Source organism: Poecilia reticulata, linkage group LG5, assembly GCF_000633615.1.
Source record: "Poecilia reticulata strain Guanapo linkage group LG5, Guppy_female_1.0+MT, whole genome shotgun sequence".
Lineage (NCBI taxonomy): Eukaryota > Metazoa > Chordata > Actinopteri > Cyprinodontiformes > Poeciliidae > Poecilia > Poecilia reticulata.
In genome coordinates, this window is record NC_024335.1 from 5,104,960 (window position 1) to 5,126,286 (window position 21,327).

At 40.0% G+C, this 21,327-nt stretch overlaps 3 protein-coding genes across 5 annotated transcripts; 2 read left to right on the plus strand and 1 right to left on the minus strand.

Annotated features, from left to right (window-relative positions):
* The first annotated feature begins 812 nt into the window (after nucleotides 1-812).
* ddi2 (DNA-damage inducible protein 2) lies at nucleotides 813-12,912 on the plus strand. Of its 3 annotated transcripts, XM_008408694.2 has the most exons (10): nucleotides 813-1,248; nucleotides 3,174-3,303; nucleotides 4,531-4,836; nucleotides 5,228-5,354; nucleotides 5,543-5,670; nucleotides 6,074-6,202; nucleotides 6,860-6,963; nucleotides 7,133-7,325; nucleotides 10,018-10,066; nucleotides 10,333-10,372. In XM_008408694.2, exons 1-9 carry the CDS (start codon nucleotides 1,111-1,113, stop codon nucleotides 10,026-10,028), a joined length of 1,266 nt encoding a protein of 421 aa, XP_008406916.1. In that variant the 5' UTR covers nucleotides 813-1,110; the 3' UTR covers nucleotides 10,029-10,066; nucleotides 10,333-10,372. The 3 variants fall into 3 exon arrangements, with proteins under 3 accessions (XP_008406916.1, XP_008406915.1, XP_008406914.1); XM_008408693.2 differs by having other exon boundaries at nucleotides 10,018-10,394; XM_008408692.2 differs by lacking the exon at nucleotides 10,018-10,066 and having other exon boundaries at nucleotides 814-1,248; nucleotides 10,333-12,912.
* Nucleotides 12,913-13,382: 470 nt separating this feature from the next.
* Nucleotides 13,383-17,357, plus strand: LOC103464526 (rho guanine nucleotide exchange factor 19). The gene is made up of 12 exons (XM_008408690.2): nucleotides 13,383-13,754; nucleotides 13,822-13,965; nucleotides 14,041-14,102; nucleotides 14,186-14,649; nucleotides 14,724-14,884; nucleotides 14,966-15,118; nucleotides 15,956-16,085; nucleotides 16,158-16,232; nucleotides 16,591-16,683; nucleotides 16,773-16,912; nucleotides 17,026-17,184; nucleotides 17,264-17,357. The coding sequence occupies exons 1-12, from the start codon at nucleotides 13,597-13,599 to the stop codon at nucleotides 17,304-17,306; spliced, it is 1,782 nt and encodes a 593-aa protein (XP_008406912.1). The 5' UTR covers nucleotides 13,383-13,596; the 3' UTR covers nucleotides 17,307-17,357.
* Nucleotides 17,358-18,047: 690 nt separating this feature from the next.
* cplane2 (ciliogenesis and planar polarity effector 2) lies at nucleotides 18,048-20,355 on the minus strand. The gene is made up of 5 exons (XM_008408689.1): nucleotides 20,028-20,355; nucleotides 19,591-19,743; nucleotides 19,350-19,474; nucleotides 19,084-19,220; nucleotides 18,048-18,829 (listed from the first exon to the last, which is right to left on the minus strand). Exons 1-5 carry the CDS (start codon nucleotides 20,137-20,139, stop codon nucleotides 18,607-18,609), a joined length of 750 nt encoding a protein of 249 aa, XP_008406911.1. The 5' UTR covers nucleotides 20,140-20,355; the 3' UTR covers nucleotides 18,048-18,606.
* Nucleotides 20,356-21,327: the final 972 nt, after the last annotated feature.

Sequence of the window (21,327 nt, forward strand, 5' to 3'; positions counted from 1 at the left end):
ATTCTCCTGTACATGAAATCTGCTATGAACTACAAATAAACTTGCCTCGCTTTAAATAATAAGTTAATGTACCCACAGGAGTAACTTCATTGACTAATCCCTGCACAGCATCAGTAATTTAGAGATCTTGGTTCTTTGGCTGTTTATATGCAGAATGTCTGGGATTGTCTCCCGCAGAAAAATCAGGCAGTTTTGATGAGCCGTTTTAGACACACACACACTTAGACTTTAAATGAGGAATAAAAATCAATTTATCAACATATCAAGTGAAGCTAGTAAATAGTTTAATCTCACCAAAGTGGCGTGTGGTTTAATAACAAGAAACCACATAAACAAGTCTTTAAATAAAGACCTGCAGTATTTTTTTTCCATTACATAGACATCTAAACCTTCTTGCCACTGATGATGTGTGGGAGGTAGAGCTTTGACCCAAATATTTATCGTTATTATTGTCACCATTAAACAGATTTTGAGAATTTGAACTTTCTTTCCAATCCACACAATGACATAAATCTCAAGATATAAAAATTTTTGGTCAAGTGGCAAGTTAAGCTTCAATATATGGTTCAGATTTCTCCTTGGATTCCTTACCAGTAAGATCCAGGCAATCCCATAAAACATGTAAATTGTACTTTTACTAACTTTTACCCGAGTAGTTTCTTGGGCGTCTTCTTTTTACTTTTACTTGAGTAAAAATATGTTGAATCGCAAAGTACAATTATCATGTACATTACCCTTTTCCTTCCTGTAGGCGGAGCACATTCCCATGAAATGCTTGCAACAACCACAGAAGAAGAAAGTACTGTTGTGCGACATGCCGTAAATCATGTGGCACTGTTGAGCAATACTTAATATTTTGTTGTTCTTAAAAGAGAAACTGTCACGTCAGGCGTTCACCAATTGAGTCCAAACAGTGCCTGACTTTCGATTTTACAGTACTTTCGATTTTTGATGTCATTTGTACCGACATACACGTTTCAATTTTTCGGAAAATCCGCGTAGTGATCGTGTTTTCCTGTGTGACATAAGGAACTACACTAACCGCATTCTGTTGTAGAAGAACAGGGTTTGTCCAGTGATCCTGTTTCTGTCCCCCCGCTCCACAAAACGATGCTGGTCACCGTTTTCTGCGCGCCGAGGGATCGTCCAGAAACCACGTTTGCCCTCGACGTGTCCCCGGAGCTGGAGCTGAGGGACTTTGTAGCACTTTGTGAACTGGAGTCAGGAATCCCAGCTGGGGAAATTCAGGCAAGACCCAAACTGAATGTAGCCGCGGAGCTAACTCAGCTAGCAGCTAACCTAGCTAGCATGAATCGCTCTGTTGATGATTTGACGCTTGAGCTGTTGCGAAACATGAGTTATTAACAACAAATAAGCTTTTAGACATATTTTTTACTCGTTTATTAGAACATTATTGATGAAGTTTTATCTACCATAGCATAAACTTAGTGCCAAACCTGTAAAGTTAACTATGAACAAATGAAGTAGTTATCTGTAGCTACATGTTTCTGGTTGGCTTATCAAGATAAAGAGAAAATGTAAGCTTAGAAAATACTCTTACAGTTTAAGGTTCAGTGTATTTTTAACAGCTTTAACACTAAACATAGCTGTATAAATCTGGTGTTATGGTTTTAGGGACTAATTGGAAAGTTCAGTGTTTTCATTGGCCTTGTGCTTGATCTCAACCAACAACTATGTAGACGCACCAATCAACTGGCTATGTAGCATGTAGTTTTACACAAAAGTAAAAAATATTTATATATAAAATATACTGTGCAGTTATTAAAACTAACTTACTCTCATTCAAAGAAATGTGCAACTTAGTAGGAAAAATTAAAAACAGTAGAGATTGTGCTCGTATTTTTTGTATCAAAGAAACAAAATGTGAGTCTTTTGCTGCTGCATGATCTACAGTTCAGCAACAGCTTCACACGTGGGGTGAGAAACACTAGAAAAAATAGAAAAAGGACAGGAAAAAATTATTTGATGCATAAAGAGATACTGTCATAATCGCTTCAGTTTAAAACGTGAAAATACTACCTCAAAAACCTCAATAAAAAAACACGGGAATATGTATGAACCACAAAAGGCTTGACTGGTGGATCTCTAAATATTTTTCATTTAAGAAAATTTAAATAGAACGCACTAACACATAATTGTATACTCTTTGGTCTAAGACTGTACAAAAATTAACTGATTTAGTTTGACTGGAAAACAGCCTTCAGCTTATACTTTGCCAGATTTCTAACAGAATCTTCTGACATTTTTTCATTTGGGATGTAGGCCCCCTTTTCCAGAAGATCCACGAACTATGTCAGAAACGTAGAGGTCCTGGTTATTTGGATATTTGTTCCAGCATGTGCAGTGTGTTAGGAGAAAAAGCAGGCAATGGTGAATCTGATGGTACTAATCTCTGTTCTCTGCTCCAGACTATAACAGTGTCTTCACTGTGTTTATTGTTGATTTTAGATTTATACAGATCTCTACTAAACATACTGAAAACAAGAATGTTAAATTAAGATAAACCATTGCATTAAACGTGTTGCAAATGGACATAGACCTGTATATTCCCAGATTAAAGTAACCTCGATTAAAAGTACCAAACTTTCATATTATCACTTTATTTAAAACTAAAAAAACAAACAACAAATAATACTGTCACTTCAAAACATTTAACATCAAGTGTTCCAATGTAACATTTCATCCAAAATCATTCCAAAATCTGCTTCGATGCAAGATTTAGTGGAACCTAATATTTAAAATTTCTCCCATGCATTCAAAGTTTATTTGTCGGTAATTTAGCTGGTCAGGAAATGAGTTTGTTCCAGATCTTCTTGACCAAGATGCTGAAGTTCTAGCAGGGTGATGCTGCTCAGAACTGAGATCTTGCAATGTTTTGCAAAAATATTTTGATTATATGTTATATTTTACCGCATTAATGAATCCTCTATTATTTTCCAACAAAAATAAAACTACTCATTATGCAAAATGACAAATTACTGTTTCATGTTATCTCTTGTTGTCGGGCTGCAGCCTGTAAAATTCTTATACTATTTTAAATTCAATTTACTAGAGCAAGATACTTGCAAGAAGTAGCTCATGGTGAGTGCAGCATGGTTGGACTGCAGTGGGATCTCCATCGATTAAATAATCTTAACCTTTCTTCCAAACAGATCACGTATGTAGAGCAGCCCCTACAAGACCCCACCCGTGCCTTGGGGACTTACGGTGTGAAGGATGGAGATGTGGTTGTTCTTCGACAAGCTGACAGAAGGCCTCCACAAACTCAACCAGCTTTTCCAGGTAACATGTCTGTTGACATTTCCTTTGACCAGCAGGCTGGCTTATTAGTTTTTAGGGCTTGACACACGGGAGGCAACGTCATTCCCTCTCCATTTATTTCCTTTGGAACTTTTGCAATTTGGTGACAATCGCTTGTCCGCCTCAACCAAGCGACCGGCAAAATTTGTGCACATTTGTGCAAGTGAAATTTGCACAAATTTCATTTTCACAAATGTGAAAGTGAATTCACATTTGTGTACATGCAGGTTAGAGATGTGAAACAATGTTGAAAATGTGAAAGAGATAGTATTACGTATTTTCCAGGAATGCAGTGACATTTTTAGCACAATAAAGTAACTATATTACCTTCAGTTCTGATAAAAATGTTTTGTATATCCAGCATAACTTAAGAAATGTGACTTCTGCTCTTTCTGACACTCTGCCTTCATCAATGCCTTTCCATTATGCCGTTTACAACCGTTCTTTGGAGCGTTGGTCTGAAAAGTAGTTCTTATGATAGGTTTCAATACCAGACATGGTTTTGATTGAGAAATAACATTATGGCTTGATACAAAGCACAAAAAGTAGATTTTTTTATTTTTTATTAAAGATTTTATTGCCTGTAGTGGCCTTTATTTGATAGTTAATTGTCAGGAAAGTTAGTAATGAGAGATGGGGAAAGACATGCAGCAAAGGTCGCCAGGCCAGGAATCGAACCTGCAACGGCTGCGTCGATGACTAAGACCTCCATACATGGGTTGTGCTTAACCCCAGCACCGCCACAACACACCCCACAAAATAGAAAAGTTGATTTTAACTTTTGTTGCTGCTGCTGCTGCCATCGTGTCCCATGTGTCAGGTTAGCTTTTGCCTTTCACGGTCATTCGTCACTCCCTGCAGGCTGTTAGCTCAGTGCATATAAGGATAATAAGCTCTGTCACATGGTGGTGAGAAGGTCCCACGTTCAATTCCCAGTCTTCCTGTTTTTCCAGTGCATGTGCGGGTTCTCTACGGGTTCTTAAGCCTCCTCCCACAGTCCAAAAGCAGGTTAAACAAAAATTGCATTTATTAGTGTCTCTTAACTTCTTTTAGGTGTGAATGTGTGTGAGCGTGTCTGTGTGTTGCCCCGTGTACTTTGCCTTTCATCCAGTGTCGATAGGCTCTAGACTCCTCCACCCCACCAGTGGGTGGAGTCAGTGGATGGATGGGTGAAAAGTCTAACTTCTCTGCCTTTCTCCTCCTCATCAGGCCTGCCCCGTATCGACTTCAGATCCATCACAGTCCCTGGCACCTCATCTTCACCCAATCAAAGTTTTGCCCCGCAGCCGCGGCAACAAGCTCCACAGCAGCCGCCGCCGCCGCCACAGCCACAGCCGCAGCCGCAGCCGCGCCCCACACAGCCTTCTACACCGATGGCCATTCGCGGCTCTTCGCCACAGGGCCTGGACAACCCCGCCTTACTACAACAGATGCTTTTATCCAATCCGCATGAGCTTTCTCTGCTCAAGGAGAGAAACCCACCACTTGCTGAGGCCCTGCTGAGTGGAGATTTAGGTGAACACATTCAAGTTTTTAGTTCCTTAAAGAGGCTTAGTAGCTGGGGAGGTTTTTAATATTTTTGTCACATTACCAACACAAACTTGAATATAATTTATTAGGATTTTATGTAGGGCATAATTGAGAAGAGAAATACAGAAAAGTTAGTTATTTGTTTTTAGTTTCCTCAAGTCAATACATTTTAGAACAACCATTTTCTGCAGTTACAAGCATGTCAAGCATGTCTGCAATCTCCTATACACAATTTTTGGCAAACAAGATTTTTCAGTTTTTTCTTTCAAAACTGCCTTTCCTCTTGCTGAGATTGTTGGAATAAGCTGCTTACATTTGTTGTATCAACAAACTCCCAACTAGCAGTTATTTGATCCCTCGGTTTTTCTTTTCTCAGAGCGTTTCACCAAAGTGCTGCTGGAGCAACAACAGGATCGAGCCAGAAGAGAGCAAGAGCGAATCAGACTTCTGACCGCTGATCCGTTTGATTTGGAAGCTCAGGCAAAGATTGAGGAGGACATCAGGTAGGAAAACATTTGAAAATCACTATAACAGCTTACTACAATGCAATACAAAATACAACACAGCTCTGGTTTCACTGATAATGAAGGTGCAAAATTTGAACATGATTTTTGCCATTTCTAACTTAATTCAACCGTGCATTAAAATTCAGTATTTAACCGCCATGTTTTAACTTTCTTCCTTTTTCCAGGCAGCACAACGTGGAGGAGAATATGACAATTGCAATGGAGGAGGCCCCAGAAAGCTTTGGACAGGTGGTTATGCTGTACATTAACTGCAAAGTCAATGGCCATCCTGTGAAAGCTTTTGTTGACTCAGGTAATGAACATAAAACCCTGATGCCTGATAAAGTTTCTACAAGTTTGTTGGTCAAGAAACGGAGTGGTAATAAAACATGCGAGCGCTGAACAGCGGTTTAGTTTCAGCATGTTCAAAAATATCTTGGCTTCAAAGTTAGTGGGAATGTCACTTTTAGTTGATAAGGATTTGTTTTATATTTGAATTTACCTTTCTGTTTGTCGTTCTCTCATGTTTGAATACATGTAAAAAAGCAACATTAACACACCAGCCATCAGTGTCTGACTTTAGTTACAGTCGTTAATGCCGACATTCAAGCATGAATAAAATCGACACAGTATGTTTGATACCGAAATTGCACCTTTCCGTCCTGTTTTGTCAATTTTTGTCCTCCTTTTATCCGTTTTTTGTTTGTCATGTTAAGGAGCGCAGATGACCATCATGAGCCAAGCGTGTGCAGAGCGCTGCAACATCATGCGACTGGTGGACCGGCGCTGGGCGGGGATCGCCAAAGGAGTGGGCACTCAGAAGATCATCGGCAGAGTTCATTTGGGTAGATGGCTCTTCAACATGTTAAAATGGAGTATATTAAAATACAACTAGAGTGGTTTTATATTCACTGAATGCATTATCCTCTTTAGTTTTACAATCCTTTGGTTGTGATTTCATAAGCGTGAAGCGACTCGTTGCTTTTCTCTGCTTGCAGATTCAAATTTTTAAAATCCAAACAAGCAGAGCTCGGTCAAATGTAACTATTTGGATACAAAATGTCCTGATATTATCTGGTTGTGGAGCAGCAGAAAATCATTCTCTCTGAAAACAGGGTTTATCTCATTGTTTATAATTTATTGTGATAGAGTTTTTATTTATTGTTGTCACGATAAATATCAATTCTTGACGTTTAAAAACTCCCCAAAACTCTCCACATGGTTCGGATTGTTATTTCAACCATTTCCTCAACAATATTTTTGAAAATATGATTAAATGGAGTTACTGTGTGCAGTTTAATGCTGCAAATAACACGACTGGTGTCCTTAATAACCATATTGCAAATGGGATTGTTTTTCAATACCAGTCTTTTCAATATATGTGTTATAGCCCAAAAAGTTGGGCTATATTTGCTGTGACACACAGTCTTATGCCTTCCTTACAAAATCATGATAAAACTTTAACTCTTTGTTCTCCTTTCTCTCCGTTTTCTTCCTTCCAGCTCAGGTCCAAATAGAAGGAGACTTCCTTCCTTGTTCGTTCTCCATATTGGAGGACCAGCCGATGGATATGCTGCTAGGCCTGGACATGCTTAAGAGACATCAGGTTAGCTGTATTCAAAAAGTATATCTATATGATAAAATAAATAAATAGAATAAAATTGAGATGAGTTATACAGATGAAATCGTAATTTAACAAGGCGCACATGCAGACAGGCATTTCTTTTTCTCCTCTCGATAATTTTGGGACGTTTTCTGTCCGTTTTTCCTCGTAGTGTTCAATCGACCTGAAGAAGAACCTGCTCATCATCGGCACCACGGGCACCGAAACGCGCTTCCTGTCTGAGGCGGAGCTGCCGGAGTGCGCCCGGCTTGCGTACGGACCAGAAGGACGCGAGGACGCGCGTCCAGAGGAGATCGCCGACAGAGAACTGGCAGAGGCCCTTCAGAGATCTATACAAGAGAGTGGTAAGAAGCTGTCAGCGCTCTGGTTTCACTGATTTTTTTTATTATTTTTTTTTTCTCTCCAGCTCTGTTAGATGTACATTTGCATGTGCCACTTAAAGCTTCTTACTCTCAACCTCATTTACGCACTCATCTGAATTTCCAGTCACTTCATGTCATCACCTCGACAGTTTGAATGTGTTTCAAGAAAAAGATGAGATCAGATCGCTGTCCAATGAGATTAGGATTTTATGTCATCAGAGCTAGAAACTGATATTTATGAGGTGAAACTTAACATCTGCGTCTCGTCTTTGGCGTAACGGACCTGTCAGCTGTACCGCTCATGGTGGGTGTCTTCCTTTCTGTACCGAGTCAAAATTTGGAGGAAATCCCCTCCAAAATTATGCATTAGTGCCAACTTACAGTACCTTTCTATTATGCAAAGATATGAAAGTCTAGCATGAGCTTCTGCTGGCAGTTCAGATGAATGTCTGAGGAGAACCACTCGGAGCCGCCTACTCAGATAAACTGAAAAGAACATGCAGTTCAAGCCGAGACGTAGGAGGGTTTTTTTTTTCTGAATCAGATTAATGAAATGCAAACGGAATATAAACATCCGGTGGCAGGAATACAAAAGCAAGAGCGAACTGAAGATGATTTTCCATTAACAGAAACTCTCTGGTAATTGGTGCGTTGCGTTTTGAGTTCTCTCTGAAGTGGGAATATCAAAGCTCTTAAACAAAAAGAAACCGAGTAGAGCTTCCCCAGACTTAGGATTCCAACTCGGAAAACTGGAGATCTGTGAGCAACGAGGCTCCGTGTATAAAACATAAAAGCTTCTAGAATAACCCGTTTATTTTCTCTTCTGACCACCAAACTAGAGGTGAACATCGTTCTTCTCAAACTCTTTTTCAAATCCTTTGGAGTTGTGAAGCCACAAAATGGAGAGAAATACATTTAACATTCACTTTACTGTCATTCAGAAAGTCAGAAATACACAGAATTAAATTAAGGAGCATGGCTCCATTTCAGAACACCAGAACAAAACACAACATCTGTACAGAAAAAACTAACACATTGTGACAGATTTGTACTGATAACTCAAACAAATAACACTGGCTCGACAGCAATCCAACAAAAGTCAAACAGTGCAGGTTTTCAGACATGAACCTGAGACAAAATGAATGCAGCATTGTTAACCTGAAATGTTACAAACCATTACATAATATCTATCATCGGTAACATTTTATTTGAAGGGGGGTGAATGAGACTGACATGACACTGTCATAAACATAACACATGTCATGAACATAACACATGTCATGAACATAACACGTCATGAACATGAATACGCCTTCATGAATATTTATGACTGTTGTCATAAAGYGTCATTCGGTAAATTATGACACTTTTAATACAAAGTTGACATTATTCAAAATGTCTTTGTTATGACAACTTGACATTAACCAAGAAATCATTACTGTTTAAACTTTATCTTTAATAACATAAAGTTACCTAATTTTTAAAGTGCAATCAGTAACAAATTTATATCAGTAATGATTTCTTGGTTAATGTCAATTTGTCATAACAAAGACATTTTGAATAATGTCAACTTTGTATTAAAAGTGTCATAATTTACCGAATTACGCTTTATGACAACAGTCATAAATATTCATGAAGGTGTATTCATGTTCATGACGTGTTGACATGTTTATGAAAGTGTCATGACAGTCTTATTCACCCCCCTTCAAATAAAGTGTTACCCTATCATCTTATAAGTAAAACATCTTATCTTGAAGAATAGAATATGAGAGTTATAAACACCAGTAAGTCTTCCCCAGTGCAAAGTTTAGTTCACTTAAACAACACAGGTGTGAAGCTTACATATACTTAAGTTAATTGCGAGTATTATAATATTTTGAGATTTTGAAGTTGCACTAAAAACACGTGGATTGATTAGACAAGAGATAATTTTGCAGATTTTTCAGAAACTAGAATCAGCTGCACTAATTTGAATTTGATGTAAATTTTCTGTTCTCAGAGACTGAATTATAAATACTGTGTCACAAACACCCTTAAACTCTAATCTTTTAGGTTTACAAGCATCCTCCTTCTGACTGGACTTAATGTTATTAATGTTACCGAGTCAAAAAAAGAAAAAAACAGTTGAAGTTTGAGTTTCTGTGGAGAGCTTAAGATTGGGGTGATGGTACAAAGTCCTTCCAATCTCATATACATGGAGCTCATTTTAAAAGATAAATGATAAAAAACAGCAGTGGAAACATTTGTTAGCAGTTATAAGAAGCGTGTCATTGCTGTTAACTTAAAATAATGGTCAACTGTAGATGAATGAAGTCCCTTGGTTGAAAATATTGGCTCAAACATGATGATTTCTTATGATCTGATAAATATTTAAAAGTTCTCAGTCAAAGTAAAACAATATATGACGAGATTAAAATTTCTAATAATTGGTTTTGAACGTTCAGCCGAAGTGACTTCATTCAGGAGCTTCTGCGGTTGACTGACGGGTTTGTGAACATCCCGATGAAGAACCCGGCCCGGGCTCAGGTTGTTTTCAGATGACACTTTTCACATCTGACGTGTGTGAAAAGGCCGACAGTTTGGTTTGGTTTGGTTGCATGCTCTGTGTGTGACTGCTAACTTTCTCCGTCCCTTTGCATGATGTGTGTGGTGTGTGCCCCTAACCCCTGAGCAGGAGAGCACTGATGCATTTGGAGACAGCTGAAGAGGGCCCGACCAACCAGGTACTGCAAACTCACAAGACCATTGCCAGAGCTAAGTCCATTGCAGTTGAATCATTTAGTTTTTTATTTTGCTGTTATTTCGCTGCTGTGTGGTTGTCGTACCTTTTTATGTTTACTTATTGGTGTATTAAACCTGAGCTTGTGACATTTAAAAGCAGAAGTAGCATTGTTCATGAGTTGTTAGTGCGAGAGAGCTGAACATTCATAAATGTGGTTGAAACGTCGTCCAGCTGGCTGATTCCCAGTTCTGTTTTCTCCCATATTAGACACTGCAGATGGACAAACTACCTCACTGCAGCCCTCGCCATTTATATTACCAAGACCCTTAGACCGAATGGCCATACCCTCCTCTTCCTCTCAAAGCCCTTCCAGTTGTCAATCACAGAACCCGACCTTGGATCGCTCCCAGTCTGCGCCGGCCGCCGTGCAGCAGGCCCCACAGCTTCCTCAACCTTTGACCCCAGAAAACGATGCTTCTCCACCTCATGGCGACCGTTTCCACCCTCTGCCTCTCCAAAGCGAACCCGACCTGTCCCCCGCTCACAGTCCAACATCGGATATATTCGCCAGTGAGTCCCAGGAGCCCAGTGGGGCGGCGCCAGCTGACGATGTTGAATCTGACCAGGTGGAGAGCTCTTCGCGTGAGGAGTGTGTGCCCGAACAGCCCATGGACCAGGAGGTGAGCGAAAGCGAAGCGGCGGAGACCGCGGAGGCCGACTCCGTCGAAATGGCGTGTCCCGCCGACTCCGCTGAGAGGGAGCAGCCTGACGGAGACCGCTGCTCCAGCTCCGACAGCATCCCGTCCCTGGCGGCGGCGCTGAAGGAGCTCCACGAGCTGCTGGTGCAATCGCAGAACCGCAGCATGTCCTGCTCCCCGTCCCACCCGCATGGGCAGGACTCGGACAAAGCTTCCCCTGAGCCAAGCACACCGACGCCAGAAGACACCCAGCCTGCCCCTTCTACTGCCAACGCAGCTGCTGCAGAAACAAGTGATGCCAAAGCTAACTGTGCTGCTGACGAGGAACCGTCGGAGAGTCCCGTCCCCGACCTCCAAGGTCAGGCTGAGCGTCTGCATGAAGGCGCAGCAGAAATGGGGGAAGGGCTCGAACCGCCACGGTGCCCCGACAGCTCAGAGGATAGAGAAGAGACCTGCGTTAGTGGCGCTTCTCACCCTGAGCCAGAGGTTTCCCCCGGTTCTGGAACGTTCCCCGAGTTCAGGGAACCACCGGAGGGGCAACACGGACGAGGAGTCGCAGACGGACAAGCCGCCAACACCCCGGATTCCCTCCAGACGGAGCAAGCTTTCCTCAGCCCTGCATCAGCGGCTGTTAGCCCGCCACAGGAAGTTTCAAGCACCTCGTCCTCGTCTGCTCCTCTTCTCACTCAGGCCCCTCCACCTTCGTCGTCCCCGGTCCCCGTCCCACCCTCTCCACGTCCCTTTATGGAACAGTTCCCAGCCGAGCACATCCAGAGGATCCAGGCAGCGGGTTTTTCTGCCAGGGAGGCGGTGGAGGCACTGGAGCAAGCCCACGGCGTAGTGGAGATCGCTCTGCTGGCTCTTCTGGCTCGCAGCATCACTGTGCCCACCTAGACTCATGAGCAATCACACAAGAGTCCCCGGCCTCCCGACTCAGCATCTGTCCTCTTTATACCTTGTTGCAGATCCAGATGTCTCAGTCTCCCGTTTGAAAGGGAGCTTGGAAAAGCCACAGGGGAACACAAAAACACAAAATCTTATCTAGTACTTTTGGTCTACTTTGTAACACAACTATCTTTAAATACTCATGAAATAAGACAGATTTAGCTGACAAGTAGCTTTTTAACAAGATGAATAATTCCTCAAGTAACATGGAAAGTCTCTTGTTATAATTCAATCTGCCACTGAAACCAGTACTTTTTCATCAATTTTAAGGAATTATTAACTGAAAACAAGTTCCTACATTTTGCTGAAAAGTTGCTTAGAAGTTAGTTTTTCCTTATTTCCGATGTAATAAGAAACTAGACCAAAAATACTTGGTAGTATTTTGTGCTTTTGCAGTGGATCTTGTCTCCTGGTTTGTCATAAAGAAAATCTAAGAGGAAACAAGACAACTGGTCATTTGTTTTTGGCTATTACAGATATGTGAGGTGTGTTTGCATGCAGATGTTTTGGGTAGCCCATCAATCAAATTGGTTTTTTAAGCAATTTGGTATCATTGATTTTTCTTTTTTTTTTTTTTTTTTTTTGGGGCTTGTTTTGTTTCCCAACATTGACTTGTCAATACATACAAATAGTACAATTAATTTTTAAACCCTTAAATATTCAAAGTTTCTCTTTCTGAAAAATCTGTTAATCATGAATACAATCTGTGCTCCTTTTGCAGATGTTCTTGTTTGTAGCCCAAATGATGACAGAACTGCACATTGGGAACATAAGCAGCTCATATTCAAAGTCACAAATAATTGGAAATCTTTTAAATTAACAGTAAACATCACTAAAATACCAATTGTATTTATATGCGACAGTAGATGGCATTTTCTGGTTCAGCATGTCTCTTACAGAAGGTATCTTGTACTGTTTGTATGACTGCAATCCAAAAGCTTTCCAACATGTAGATTACAGAACCTGTTTTTTAGCTCTTGTTCTGAAACTTTCTATTTTGTGTCAAATCCTCATAGTGTGTTTATACTTGAAATCATCCCTTTTTTCTCTCATTTTGAGTCTGGCCATCTTGTCAGTGCATCATATATCAAGGATTTCCATGGCTTTATTTGAGTCATACCTACAATATTCAGGCAGATTTCATTATTTACTTTTATCTTGTAAGAAATTTTAAATTGCAAATAAAATGAAACTAGTATTTGTATACTTTGTCTGTTTCAAGTCATTTTTTATTATTCATATGCTAAACAAGTAGGGAGGTATTTGAAATATTGTTATTTAACTTTCGTATCTTACTGCTAACATTTTGTTTCTCAGGAAAGTGGGATATTATCCACAGTTCAGCTGTACGTTATTCATAACCCTTGCATTTTACTTTTCAAATATTCCAATTTAATGAATCCTTACTGCACTTTTTGTCATTATTTCATTTTATTTATTTGAGAACAAATTAGCATTTGCACTCAGTACCATTTAATTTTTTGTGTAAAGCGGCAAGAAAGGGGCGGTAAAAGTAAAGTTCTATAATATTTATTGAATTGGACTGTGTGTACTTGAATAAATGTGAGTACATGACTGCATTATATAGAAATGAACTAGGTATATTTAGAGTTAGCACCACGTGAAGACGGAATACCCCGCCCTCGTCATCCTTTCCGCCCAGGTCAACCGCCGGCTGACTGTCAGGGAGTGCTGCTGTCCAGCTGGGCGTTTCTGAGATGACGCACCGGTTTCTGTTCCTGTGATTGCTGCTCAAACTGGACGAAAGTATATTTAGTTTGACTGCATCTGTTGCTGTAGTTTGCGTCCATAGTTATAATCTAAGCAGAGTGTTGGAGCTTCTTCAGACAGTGTTATATGGGAGGTTTTCGGCCCGGATTCATTCTTTATGGCTTCTTTTAATGTCCGAGCAGACGGCATGTATGGCTTTAAAAACGACGTTACAGACAATCTGGAGCAAGGCAATGAACTTCATATCGGGTTTTCTAATCTGGAAAATGACCTTCGAGGAAGTGGCGACAACACAGACCTTCCTGAGGATTACAGGTGAGGTGAAACAGGTGGACTCGAAAATAAACAGGATGTTTTGATTGTGACTTTTGTTCCTTTTTAGTCGTCTAGATTTGTCTTCAGCTCTGAAACGCACCAAACGTGAGCAGGCGTGGGATTTGCTGAGTCCTTCATTAGACCAACACTCTTGCCCTGAACCTCAAGAGGATGATTCATCTTTACCTGAGGAGGAGAATCTGGAAGAAGGGTGACTGAGGTGTAAAAACTGTACTTTGTTTTAACAGGGTTATAGTTTAACTAATGTGGCCTCTTATAAACCCAGGGAAGCAAGTTCAGATGAGGAATTTCAGAGTGTGACATTCCAGTCAAAGTACATCAGTATTTGTGAGTTAAAATAAATATTCTTTATCTTTTGTTTTTACTGAAGAAAATGATTGAACGCCTGGGACTCTGTTTTTTCTTTGCAGTCCCTTTGTATCAGGACTACTCCTTGCAGGCTATCGGAGACGAGATTCACAAACTCAAAGATGGGCTTTTGTCAGACCTGGGCAAATCTGAGTCCTTCTATGGTCTCTTTTCACATTTGAGGGCTAGCAACCATTTAGAGGGCGAGTCTCCTGTTCTGACCCCTGGCTCGACCTCACCTACATCTCCAACTTTTTTTCACGGCCGGCGGTCTGCTTTGAGACGCCACAGCCACTTTGGAGTAGTATCCCCTCATCAGTCTGCTGATTCGATCTCAACTGAGTCTTGTTCCCAGGGACGAGCTTCTACCTTAAGCTTCGGAAAGCGTTTGGAGTTTGAGGCTCCATCCCCAACTCAACCACCCAGTATTAGGTTGACTTCTTGCACACTCTGGCAAGACTTGGAAGAGGTGAAAGCTTCTGGTCTGCCCAACATCTTGACACCCAAAGAGATTGGCCTTCAGGAGGTACGTGGCTTAAAATGTTGAACAAAATGATCTCAGCTGCTTTGGTATTTGACTTCTTTTCATTGCTTTACAAGTCCATGTTTGAGCTGATCGGCTCTGAAGTGTCTTACTTGAAGAGTCTCGGCGTTCTCGTCAACCATTTCTACGCATCGAAGGTGCTGAAGAAGACGATGTCCACAATGGAGCATCATACTTTGTTTTACAACATCCGACGTGTGATGGAAGCAAATACAAAGTGAGTTCCTCTGATGCGACTGGATGTCTTTAATTTCAGTATGAATGACTGTTTCCAGTTTGAACTGGTGTCTTTTTAAAGATTCCTTCTGGATCTGGAAGCTCGACTGGGAGAAAGCCTGATCATATTTCAAGTTGGTGACATTGTGCTGCAACACTGTGGAAACTTTAAGCAGTACTACGTCCCATATGTGACCAATATGACGTACCAGGAGTCGCTTGTCAACCAGCTGATGTAAGCACATTCTGAAATGAATGATACTGGATGAACTGGATATGGACAGTACCTTATGGTCTACTGGGGAAAATTGATAAGAGGTCAGACTGTACGTTTCTAATTAGAATTAAAAGAAACTGTGTATTTTTAGATGTCTTGATTGGAATATCATTGCACTGGAGATGAATTTCTGTAGTTCAAATCAAAGTAAAACAAGTTCATAGCTGCGTTACGCAGTGAAACCTCAAGTATCAAGTTGAAAAATGGCTTGCAGCAAATGAAGCCTTAAAAAATAATCTTTCAGTTAACTTTCAATATTGCAAACAAAAATGCAGAAATTTTGGACCACTGAGGGGCAGTTTAGTCTTTTCTCATTACTCCAGGTAGGATGTCTCTGGTTGAGGTCTGACTTAACAAAAGGTGTGGGACAGTTTTTACCAATATCCTGGATAAATCCATGCAATATCCAATATCCTGCAATCCATTCCTTGTTACATCTTGAGTGGACTTTGCTTCACAGTCTAAACTAAAGGCTGCTGTGATCGGTTTGTGTGTCTTCCTGTTTGACCTTTCCAGTAATGCGTGACTACAGCAGGTTCAGTCAATATTCTCATAACAAAACTGTAAACTTTATCAAATTGAATTTTGGGGTTTTGTTACCAGTTGATTCTAATTTGTGATGCACCTAAACTGGGTCTCTTAAGATAAAATGTTGAATGTTTAAAGCTATTCCAGTGAGTTGATGCCAAACAGCTATTGCCTGAAATTGAAATGTCACAAAATATTTACTGATTTTATGTACTATGAACGTTGGACTTCATTGCACATAACTAAGCTAATCTTTCCCTACTTTAGGCAGCAAAACAGAAACTTTGTGTATGCTCTGAAGAAGCTTGAAAGGGACCCGGTCTGTCAAAAACAAGGACTGAAATCATTCCTGATTCTCCCATTTCAGAGAATAACGCGTATGAAACTTCTACTGGAGGTAAAACGTAACATGGGTTGGTTATGAGTGCCTGACTTTGCACACTGCTTTAATTTTCAATTTTGATTTCAGAACATCTTAAAATTGACCGAGCCAGACTCTGAAGCAGCTTCAAATCTCTCAAAGGCCATAAAAGGCATCCATGAGGTACGGCTGTTTACTCCGAGTTGCAGGAATTACTTTTTTTTTTTTTTTTTTCCCCTGTCCCTTTGAGTCCAGAGTTGATTCAAAAGTTAACGCAAAGCAATTTTCAGATTTTATCCCACCATGAAATTATCTGTAAACATAGTAACTGCATAATGTATTGGCTGCAGCTTCCTAATGCCCACTTATGAACAAGCCAAAAAATTATAACTGGGCATTGTTTGATTTCCTCCTGGATTCATTGAAATGAGATTTGGTGTTAAACGTGGCCTTTAGGAATACTTCCATTCTCTAATTTTAACACATTAAAATTAGAAAACTGACTCACTAGCATGCAATGTTCTTTCCTACATTGAGAAAGATTGTGTTGGAGTGTGACCAGAAAGTGGAAAAGATGAAACGCTTGGAGGAACTGATCCGCCTGGAAACGCTGATGGACTTTGGTGACATTAAGGTGTTTTGTTTTTTTCTTTCAACATTTCTCTTCAGAATTTGTAACGGACACCCATTTATGACACAAATTTCTGAATTTATCCCTGCCAGTTGGTTCCTCTGGTGAAAAGCACACGCTTCCTGGTCCTCCACGGACCCCTGGACACTGTGGTGACCTATGGGTCAAAACTATCGACAGTCAGGATCTACCTCCACCTCTTCAATGACCTCTTGATCATCTCCTCAAAAAAGTACAACACTTAACTCTTTAAGAACAAAAACGGCTGAGGTGTTTGTGCTCAGGAAGTGAATTTTGCAGTGTTCTTTAACTGATTAAGTCCAACCTTTGTACTCCCACTTCCAGGTATGAACGCTTCGCTGTGCTGGATTATGCCATCTTCCCTGAACATGTGACTGTGTTGGCGAATAAAATTCTGGGACTTCCTGTGGATTCTTTCATATTAAATTTGTCTCAGAGTCAGATGGGACCGCCGACTGCCATTATATTGATTGCAAGTAAAAGGTAAAATTGGGCAAACTTTAATGTTTTTATTAAGTTTAAACTGGTGAATTAAACTTTTTTTTTTTTTTTCTAATTGCAGCTTTGAGAAAGAAGTATGGATAAAAGCACTTTCTAACAAGTGATGGCTGGATTTGGATCATTTTTTAAATGGGGGGTGGGATGCATCTTGGTTTTTTTGGGGGGCTCAGGGGGGGGACTTTTTTATTTTTTGGACTTGTTTCTTTCACACCAGTGCACACTCTTAAAGAAATGTTCAACATAATGTTGGGAGTATAAAGGTGTCACCATTTCACTGGGGTTTAACTTTAATGTATTTTATAAATAAAAAATTTTATGAGCTGGGTGGTTCTGAATGTGTTAATAACTTGGTAAAATCTTGTGATAAAACAGGTTTTAAATCTGAAGAACCTCTGGTTTGTGTGACTCAAACGGTTCATCTGAACATCAGTTCATGGAAACTAGTCATGTCGGTTCGTGTGAACAAAAAATGCTGGTTCACACAAGCCAGCATTTCCGTTCTGGGTCTCCTGATGCTGTAATACAGAGGTCTCAAACTGCATTCCTTGAGGGCCGAAGTCCTGTAACTTTAGATGTGTCCGACGAAGTGAATTAAATGGCAAAACTGACTCGCTAGCATGCAGTCAAGCTCTACAGAGATCTGCTAATGCTCTGCTAGAGCAGAGCGGCATCTACAGGTTGCAGGACTGGAGCTTGGCCACTCCTCAAATTTATTTGTATTGCATGTATCAGCAACGGCATTTCAGTGATTCACATCATGAAAACATTAACACACAGTGCGATGTGTTATGAAAACCAGTAACGGATGATGCATTTTGTCAAATGTCACTGTGACGCACATCAGATATTTTGCTGTACTATTTATTTTCTACTTAAACCATTTTTTAATTTGACATGATGGGTCATTGAAATGGCAAGACAGAAACTCAAACACTGAAATGAGGTGTCAGTGTGGCTCCTGAAGCATCTACAGCAGTGTGTTAATTTAAGGCCTGACTTCATCACTTAAGCCTATAATGGATAGAGTTTCATCTCAAATTATAACTTGTTGAACCCATAACGTGACAAGACTGACAAAGATTTGCAATGAGGAATTTTCTGCTACAGTCTAACTGGGAAGAGAGCTGGAGACCAATGACTGCTGATTCTAAGTATTCAAAGGTTCAGAGGTTGGAAAAACTGCACAGGCAGCAGGTATAGCAACAATTTTGATTTTGAAAGCTAACTAAAGCAGAAAAACCTGTTCATGTAATGCATGAAAAGGAGTTTTGCCTTGAAATTGTAGCTTTTTTTTAACCACAAAATATCCATTAGGTTGCTGCTCCTGTTGTCGTCACTACAAGGTAGGAGATACCAGTCGTTCCCGTTAGACTGTCCTCCACCAAAATGACTGATCAGGGATTTTTAAGGTAGAGTCCCTGTCTCATGCTGCTGTTCCCGACCAGCTGCTCCAGCTCTAACACAGTCCTGATGCCACAGGTTCTCGGCGAGGCAGTTGAGTATGGGGGCTACGTCACCCAGCCCATCGCTGACCTCCCCACCTGAGTGGAGCACAGGTAACCTCCATGTCTCCTGGAACTTCCTGACGTCCCTCTCTGCTACGTCGCAGTGCATGAAGAGATCAAACCTGAAGCGAGCGTTGAGGGAAAACATGCATCTTTTGGCGTCTGCCTGCTAGTAGAGCGTCTTTTTGATTGTCAAGTTGACCAGTGGACGTAGACCGTCATATAAAATTACAGAAATTGAAACAGTTGCCAAAAAAACTCCCAATTCCAGTGCACTTCTGGCCAGCTGCGTGAACTATGCATTTGTCTTTGCAAAGACAAATGTACAGCTGCGCAGTAAAAACTGCTGTGAAAAATTATTTCTTCATAAGGATACTTTGTACCAACCACCACTTTGACAAGACAGTCAGTTGACTCGGTCCATTTAGGAATTTGATTTGACAAATCTTGGAAGGATGCCCTGTCAGTGAAGGAGAAAAGGAAGAGGACAGCGTCCACCTGTTCCTTACAGGACTGGAGGAAAGGAAAGAAAAAAAATCCGGTGTTAAAGATCTCACAAACTCTATTAAGTGTTTTTTTTTTCTTTCTGTTTATGCCCGGGAATTCTTCTCAACTGCGTATAGCTTCATATTCAATACATACCGGAAGCAAATGGTCAAATCTGCGTAAGGCATTCTCTCCACAGTCCCACAACTGCAGACGGAAAAAAAGCACTCTACCATTTTCCCTCAGCTTCACAGGCCAGTACACCACTGTCGTCTGAATCCCTTGAACAGCATCAAAAGGAAAGTTTAAAAGCAGAAAACTCTCTAAGTGTTCTTAGAGAGTTGTAAAAAAGAAAAAGAAAAAAAATAATTGGATCAGTGCTGCAAATCAAACCTACCTGTAGTTTCATGGTGCACATTAGGAATATTTAGACCAGCAAGGCGCGCAGCGAGAGCTGTTTTCCCAACTCCACTTTTACCAGAAATGAAAATCTTATAATCAAGTGTATCCACGGCTGCATGTGGAGGCATGGCAGGAGACTCCAACAGGCCTGGTTTAAGAAGAAAAAACCTGTTTGCTATGTTGGATGTTTTTAAACAGAATCTGTCAGTAAGTGGTGTTGAGATCTCAAAAATAAGAATCGTCTTTACATTTGATATTTATTTCAAAAAGTTTAAATGCATTTGAGTCTAGGTGTCATAGAAGAATTTGTATTGGCTCATTAACCAGTTTTTCCATCAATGGACATAAATGTTTTAGTTGACTTCTAGTACCGAGAAGACTTGATACTGGAAATAACAAAATTAAAACTCAACTTAATGTGTTAATAATTACCAAAATTCTTCCGATTCTTCTTATGTATAATTTTGTTGAAGTATTCTTTGCTATCCTTACATCGATGCCAGTCAGGGACAATAAATGCTCCAGGAGGAACTCTTGCCATCATATATGCAACTTATTTATGCAGCTAGCATCACAAACTCTTCGGTTTCGTTCCAAACACAAATACCAAGTTTTGCTTAGTTGATAGAATCCAGCATTAAAATAACGATTCTTCACACAAACATGCCCCAAAATCAAAAGTACAGTGAAAGTAAAGGTAATGAGGAAAAAAATATATTTTAGCAAAAATGCTAGCAGTTCCGTAAACTAAAATCTGTCCCTTGACAACCGTTTATGTCACTTCCGTTTTGGAATGTTGCCTTCGTTGTCTGTCGGATTTAACATTACCACTTTTAAAAGTAATATTTCTTAATTAATCTCTTAATTATGAGAGATTGTGATAAGCTTGAGTTCAGATCATACCACATTTCTTTCTTTTCATCAACAAGTTATGTGATTATAGATTTCCGTCAGTTTCAAAGAGTTTATGTGTTGCTGAACTGATAACAAAGCTGAAATCAGATTGGTTAGTTTCTAATCACTGCTATTAGGGAACTGAATTTCATATATTTAAAAAACAGACCATAACATTCTCTAGTCTGGGAACTTTTGGATGTTAAGATTCCTATTTTCGGACACCTTTGAATGTTACACAAAGACATTTCATGATTCACCACGTGGGGTCGCTAGAAAACAACATTTCATGAAAGGTATGGACGTTTTTATATTAGTGCTGGAGAAATATTACAAAGCAACTCAATAATTATCCCTTGAGGAATCGTTAGATTTTTGTGTTACACCTGTCTCTCTCACACAGGAAAATATTTTGTCATCAATATGTTTATTTTGTTTGTTAAATGAATGCTATTCATTTAACTTTCAGAACAAATATTTACTTGTTTTCTAAACAAAAAAAGTGAATGCCAGGATTAGTGATTAAATTACCGCGAGAAGAGCAAGAAAACCTGTTTTAACTTGTCATTTCAGAAAAAATAATTGGAATTCAAACGGGGAAAGGTCAAAACCTGCAGGATGTTGTTCTGTTACCATTTCTTCAGCAGAAAGCTGACTGAAATCATTTTGCAGAAGTCCTTTGTCTTAAAACAATAAGCAACTAATCCCTTAGATTAGTTTTATATTAACAAAGGTTTAAGAAATACTTTGTAATGCTGTCTGACTGTGTGGAATTATATCCTCTAAGATAAACTAACACACATCACAGGGCGAACTGGAAAATGCTGCTAATTAGCCA